The sequence below is a fragment of the Seriola lalandi genome, unplaced genomic scaffold (assembly GCF_002814215.2).
Source record: "Seriola lalandi dorsalis isolate HSWRI2012SDOR001 ecotype SW California unplaced genomic scaffold, Sedor1 jcf7180002054758, whole genome shotgun sequence".
Classification (NCBI taxonomy): domain Eukaryota; kingdom Metazoa; phylum Chordata; class Actinopteri; order Carangiformes; family Carangidae; genus Seriola; species Seriola lalandi.
Genome location: NW_019525311.1, coordinates 1,406,595 through 1,413,126, shown reverse-complemented (window position 1 = coordinate 1,413,126; position 6,532 = coordinate 1,406,595). Strand labels below are relative to the sequence as shown.

The window sequence follows — 6,532 nt, the reverse complement described above, 5'->3', positions numbered from 1 at the left end:
TCTGTGGTTCCCGACGGTGGAACAAGCTACACAATCCTATCAGAACAGCAGGGCGCCCTTCTCTGTCTTCAAGAATCTCTTGAAAACTCATCTCTTACGAACGCACCTCCTTTTCTAAAAGCCTAACATGTCTAATTAGCACTAAGGTGCACTTCTTTAATACAGTCGACTTGCACGTATCAAATATATGTAGTACTTAATAGCCTATTAACAGTAAGGTTCCTACTGCATTGAAGCATACTGATGTCATTCACTTGTAAGTCTGGTTAAAAACATCTGCCAAATGAGTAAATGACCTTGAATTAATGAAAGTAGTTTGATAAAAATATTTCACCACAATACAAACTAAAACAATTTTAGGTTTTAAAACTATTTTGAGTCCATTTGGACCACAAGATGGAAGACCCATGATAGTTGATATTGTACTTCAGTGTACTTCAAATCAGGTAGACCAAAATGCTGTATAGAAAACCCAGGGCATGGGTGGTTTAGGCACACTGGTCAGTTGTCCGATTGGTAATGCAGCTTTAGTTAGATGACTGTTATTCCGAAAAAAAAGGAGCTCAGAGAGCAGGTATAAGCGATTACCTCCGGGAAAGTGAAATGAAACCATCAAGGAAAGTGCGAGGATTTTGGAACTTGAGGCTGTCAATCCACATAGACTTTACATCAGAAATAAACATGTTTACAGCCTGGTACAGAAAAAGGTTTTGGTCTCTAAAACAAATTTCCACCTTCGTTACAACTATACAGGGGGGGATTTTTTATATAGCTCGTTTTATTTAGTCTTAGAGATATGCATAATTGAAGTCGTGCCGCTTTGAGTGACAGATGCTTGCCACAAACCAGCATTCAATGAGGTCTCTGCTCCACGCACGCCCCACCCCTTTGCCCATTTTGGGATTAGCCGGAAGTTAGTGACTCTACCAAAATGGCGGAAGAAATCTACTTTTTTTTGTCAGCAAACCACTCCGCTCTATTCAGAAACGTATGGGTGACGTCATAGAGGCGACCTCCTTTTATATGTACGATTTATGGATGGGACACACGCTGCTGTTGGATTTCTTAAATATACGATAGAATGGAAAACATTTGCATTGACAGTTTAATCGTGAAACTTCACGATGTGAACGCAGTGAAGTTTGGAGAGTACAAGCTGAAGAGCGGCATGATGACACCTATTTATATCGATCTGAGAGTTCTGGTATCGCACCCTGCTGTCATGAATCAGGTACACGTGGTACTGTGTTTTAATCCTCACAGCCTGACTTGAAAAGGACTTTAAACCTCCTGTGGCTACACTGTCCTAAGGCTTAACGTTGTTATTCGCGTGAAAATGTCAGTTCTTTGCATTGGAAATTATGTTACTTCACACGTGGCGGTCGGTGAGCTCATTTACGTAGTCCATAGACTGTAGAGCGTCATGAAAGCAGTGCAACCACTGGTGAGCAGCTCAGAGCTAAAAGTTTAAGAAACATGGCGAAGGAGGAGATGGTCCAGTATAGCAGAGGCCTGAAAGCCAAGGAAAGTGAAAGTGAAACTAATGAAGCACATTTGTCTGAAAGTTGTAGAGTTCATCACCCTGTGAGGAATCAGCAGAGCAGGTTCTAGATATCCCCATTAACAACCATTTGTGGAGTTTAAACATGATCAGGGACATAAAATGTGTTGACCCTCAGAGAAATGGTGGGGAAATGACCGTCTTCTTGCATCAGTTATAGGTACACTGGATGTTTATGTCTCCTGCAACACTGCTACTTAAGAAACTTGTTTGCAGCTGCAAACCCTATTCCTTTTTTTATTTGCAGGTGGCAAGTCTCATCTACCGGCGAGTGCAAAAAGAGGAGCTAAAGTTTGACTCAGTGTGTGGGGTTCCATACACAGCCCTGCCTTTTGTCACAATTATCTGCTCTACACATGAACTGCCCATGCTCATCAGGAGAAAGGAAGCCAAGGACTATGGTGGGTGAGAGGGAAGGACAGTCAGGCTCATCTCATCTAGTTTTTAAGAGTTCTGACCTTGCATTTGTCAGTACAGCCCTAGAAAGCACAAGAGTTTTGTTGTGTAACATTTGTTTGGACAGAAAGCCGTAAAGATTTGTCCTATTTTGTAACACTTAATCTTTAATCTGAGTTGTGATCGCAAGCAGAAAGACAATATGACGAGATCCTCATGCATTATGATTTTTGCGCATTATACTACCTTGATATTGTGTACGTGGCAAAGAGACGCCTAGTAAGACACAGCTGATAGGAGGTGCAACATGATTTGAAAGTTGAACTAATATAAGACGGTGTAGGATCTGCTGATTTACCGTTTTAAAAAGTCTTCACTGGTTGTAATTAAGTGCATTCTTTCCTTTTTAAAAAGCACTGGATATCGACCTAATGTCAAGCTACTTGTCAACCAAAGACATTCCTAGGCCCCTATCCTATAAGGCCTCTAAAGCTTGACCCCACTGGATGTTGATTTTGCCAAAGCCATCAATAAGTTACAAAGATAAGTTTGTATAAAATATGGACTATAAGCCTCCTGATGTAACCCTGCTAGGAACCAAGCGTATGGTGGAGGGGTCGTATCGTGAGGGGGATCGGTGTCTGATCATTGAGGACACAGTGACTACGGGCAGCAGCATCCTGGAGACTGCTGAAGTGCTCAACAAAGAGGGACTGAAGGTTCAGTATCAAATCTTAGTGGTGACGATAATGCTACAGTGATCCCAAGTTATTGTGGTCCTGTCATTTTTTAATGAAATATTTGTTTATTTGGTAAAGGTGACAGATGCCATTGTACTAATGGACAGAGAGCAAGGAGGTGTGGAGATGTTGCATTCTGTGGGAATCAAGCTCCATCCTATCATCTCCATGTCCAAGCTGCTCAGTGTGCTGCAGAAACGTGACCGCATCGATGCCCAAACTGTTCAGAGAGTCCGCAAGTTCATCATGGACAACAACACTTTCAGGTACAGCTGTGTAGCTTTTCCCTTACAGTGAGTAGGATGGCAGGTAGAGTTAGTGTTAGTGTGTCTGTTTTAATGCTCCAAAACCTCCAAAGTAACATTTTCAACTCGTCTCTTTCAGGCCGAAGGAGGAGAATGCCAGTGATGTTCCTGCCACCAAGAAGCCATGTGTGGAGCAGAACCCGCAGCTGAGTTACGCAGACAGAGCCAAACTTCCAAGTATGTTGTCTTGCAGCCAAATATAATTGACAATATGTCTTTGGAAGGCCACATCCAACTTGAAAATGTTATGCTCTTTATCATCTGCTCTCTGTCCTATGGTCCACAGACATTCACCCTCTGGCATCAAAGCTGCTGAAGATCATGGAGGATAAGCAGTCTAACCTCTGTGTGTCTGCTGATGTGACCAGCAGCGAGGAGCTTCTTCAGTTGGCCGACTCTCTAGGTCCCAAGATCTGCATGCTGAAGACACATGTAGACATCCTCAAGGTAGGAGTGTAACCGGTCCCTTTGTTGCAAAGAGAACTTTGTCAGGACAAATAAACTGATCTTATTGTCTTGTGTGCTAACAGGACTACACAGTGGCCTTCAGCCAGAAACTGCAGGTATTGGCCAAGAAACACAACTTCCTCATCTTTGAAGATCGCAAGTTTGCTGACATTGGGAACACAGTCAAGCATCAGTATGAAGGTGGGAGGATTTCATGTATTTTATTTATTTATTTATTTTGGACGTATTTATTCCAGAATTTTCTGTTATCAAAATTACTTTAAAAAAAACAGTGTCATTAATATTCACAGTAACCATGTATCTGTTCTCCAGGTGGTTTGTACCAGATCTCATCTTGGTCCCACATAGTGAATGCTCATGTGGTGCCGGGGCCGGGGGTGGTGGCCGGTCTGAGTGCAGTAGGAAAGGCTCTGGGCCGAGGCTGTTTGCTCATTGCACAGATGAGCTCCCAGGGGTCGTTGAATACTGGTGAATACATAAATACTGTGGTACGTGTGTCTCTCCTTAAGCCTTTTTCTAAGGCCACATCCACACTAATAAGTTTTCGTTTTAAATCAGGGAGTGAATGTGGGTGTCCACATCATTGTTTTCAAAACAAAACCAGTCCAGCAGCTTTTCCAGAAGTCTTTGTTTTTGTGGCTGGAAAACTCAGGAGTAGTGTGGACACCAGACTTAAATGTATCGTGATGCATTTTAAAGCTAAAATGTATTCGTGTGGCTGTATAGCCTGAGTTTGCTTAAATGGCTTGTCTACCAGTTTACAGCGGTTTATCTCTGATTTCTGTCCTTACAGCTGAAGATGGCAGAGGATCACTCAGACTTTGTGATCGGCTTTATCTGTGTTTCTAAGATCACCGATAAGCCAGAGTTCATCCACATGACCCCTGGGGTTCAGATGCAGGCTGGAGGTAAACTGAAGACTTTTGATCAGACCTCCAATTGTAATTTTTTTTTTTAACTTTTTTTGAATATCTTTGTAATTTATGTAAGGTTTAAGTATTTAAAAGGAAGTAATAAAATAATGTATTTTTACAGGAACATTCCATCATACACATAAATACGTGTGTGCGTGTGAACTCCAACTTTTCATAATATTAATATGATGTTCAGTCCAGTGTGCTGGAATAATACAGAGCCAGTGCAAGTATAAGATGTGTCAATGTCCAAATACAACATGCTGATGTAGATGTTGTAGGATCTTTTTTTTTTTTCATTTAGCCCAGTTCTCTGATGTAAAAAGGTATGACTGACTAACTGACTTGTTGATCTTTATGCTCTTTTTGTGTTGTGACTCACCTTCAACACTTGGTGGCGCTATGATACAATAAATAACATCTGACTCAGTGTTCAGTAGGCTGACATTCCCCAACAACCTCCCCCTTTCTCTACCGCTCCTCAGCCATGTCTCCCATCTCTCTCTCTTTACAGGTGATATGTTGGGCCAGCAGTACTCAACTCCGGAGGAAGTTATCCACAACCATGGTTCTGATGTCATTATTGTGGGTCGGGGTGTGTTGGAGGCCCCTGATAGGCTGAAAGCTGCCGAGTCATACAGAAAGTCTGGCTGGGATGCTTACACAAAGAGACTGAGCCAGAGTGGACAATAAGAGCTCAGGTGTAGCATCTGCATCATTACATCTCATTTCAAATTTAAATGATAGATGTAATGATGATCTCTGCAGATGAACTAGAACTATTTCATTTTACATTGTCCAGGAACAGGAGTGTGCACGTTATTGTGCATATAGTCATATGTATACATGTGCATCTGTACACCACACTGCCAAACAAAAATGCACACCTGTTCCTGCACAAATACATAGTTTAACATTTGTAGGGGATACCTGGCAGGAGTAGGGAATCAGACACTTTGTGTTCTTCTGATCCTGTTTTATGAAGAAGCTGCTTTAAATGTTCTTCTGATTCCCTCCTCTTGACCTTACATCTGATCCCCTGAGGTACGACCAGATCTAAAATGGTTCACTTTGAGGATAAACTACAAGTTACCCACAATAAGTAGTTTCATTTGAAATCAGGTTTTTAATTTTTCCCTTTGGATCCTAAAATAATCAATCACTCATCAACCAAGACCTCATTCCACTGACAAAGATGACCATGTCCAGTCAGCGTGAAGCCTTTCTTTCTCACTAACCCACAGATTTGTCGTTCAAATAAGAGTGAGTGTGGCTCAAATGGTTTAATTGTTGTATAATATTAGTTAATATTATACTATGCATCTTACACATCACTGTTCACAAGATTAGACATACCAATTAGTGCAAGACAGTGTCTTTAACACTTCAAAAACCTAACTCATCTCTACTAGCAACAGTCTTTCACTCTGAACAAAGTATCAGCATTATTAAACAGTTTCATAGTCTTGATATTATTTAATTTATAGTTCAACTACAAAATGATAGCTTTTGATTTGCCTGATTGATTGCGATTGATTGCCCTAAAGAGAGCAGTCTGCTTGATATGATTTCAGTCTTTCAGCACCTGTATTATTAGCTGTATGATCATCGTAGCCCCTCAGATCATTTTGAATTACAAAATTAGGGAATGCTGATTGGAGCCAGATTAATCATCACAACTGACATGATTAAATCCAACGCCGTCCATGTTGCTTAATTTAAAAGAACAAATGCTGTGTTGAGGCAATATTTGTCTTTATAATATTCTCTTACACTGAGCTTGCTTGGGTTTTTCTTCCATGTAGTTTCCTTCCATGTAGTTCCTGAGATGCAGTGTCTACTTGAATAAATCTTAGAGTGGCATGAAAAAGTACTGGATTAAATAAAACTGGAATTTTCTTCATTCATGTATAAGTTTGTCCTAAAATGTGCTCAGAAATTTGTCCAAGTTACTCCATACTGAATACATAGTTCAAACATTGGCAGTACGTCGGGAAAAGTATGCAAACCCCTCAGGTAATGAGATCAGCAAAAGATTACTGGAATCAGGAGTTATCAAACCTGGAGTCCAGGCAATGAAACCAGACTGGAGGTGTGGGTTAGAGACACTGAAACATTTTGAGTTTGCTGTTCAGAAGAATCATCGGC

At 41.0% G+C, this 6,532-nt stretch overlaps 1 protein-coding gene across 2 annotated transcripts; it reads left to right on the top strand.

The window, feature by feature from the left end:
- The first annotated feature begins 991 nt into the window (after positions 1 to 991).
- Positions 992 to 6,287, top strand: LOC111668756 (uridine 5'-monophosphate synthase-like). 2 transcript variants are annotated; one of them, XM_023424881.2, is made up of 10 exons: positions 992 to 1,231; positions 1,809 to 1,962; positions 2,552 to 2,676; positions 2,776 to 2,963; positions 3,082 to 3,179; positions 3,289 to 3,449; positions 3,533 to 3,650; positions 3,783 to 3,958; positions 4,264 to 4,411; positions 4,899 to 6,287. In XM_023424881.2, exons 1-10 carry the CDS (start codon positions 1,082 to 1,084, stop codon positions 5,075 to 5,077), a joined length of 1,497 nt encoding a protein of 498 aa, XP_023280649.1. In that variant the 5' UTR covers positions 992 to 1,081; the 3' UTR covers positions 5,078 to 6,287. The 2 variants fall into 2 exon arrangements, with proteins under 2 accessions (XP_023280649.1, XP_023280650.1); XM_023424882.2 differs by having other exon boundaries at positions 994 to 1,231; positions 4,264 to 4,378.
- The last annotated feature ends 245 nt before the right edge of the window (positions 6,288 to 6,532 follow it).

Excerpts from the sequence above, each read along its gene's own strand:
- LOC111668756 (XM_023424881.2), top strand. The coding sequence starts at position 1,082 with ATGGAAAACATTTGCATTGACAGTTTAATCGTGAAACTTCACGATGTG. Across the intron at positions 3,450-3,532 it reads CACATGTAGACATCCTCAAG|GACTACACAGTGGCCTTCAG; the intron begins GTAGGAGTGTAA and ends GTGTGCTAACAG. Across the intron at positions 3,959-4,263 it reads GTGAATACATAAATACTGTG|CTGAAGATGGCAGAGGATCA; the intron begins GTACGTGTGTCT and ends CTGTCCTTACAG.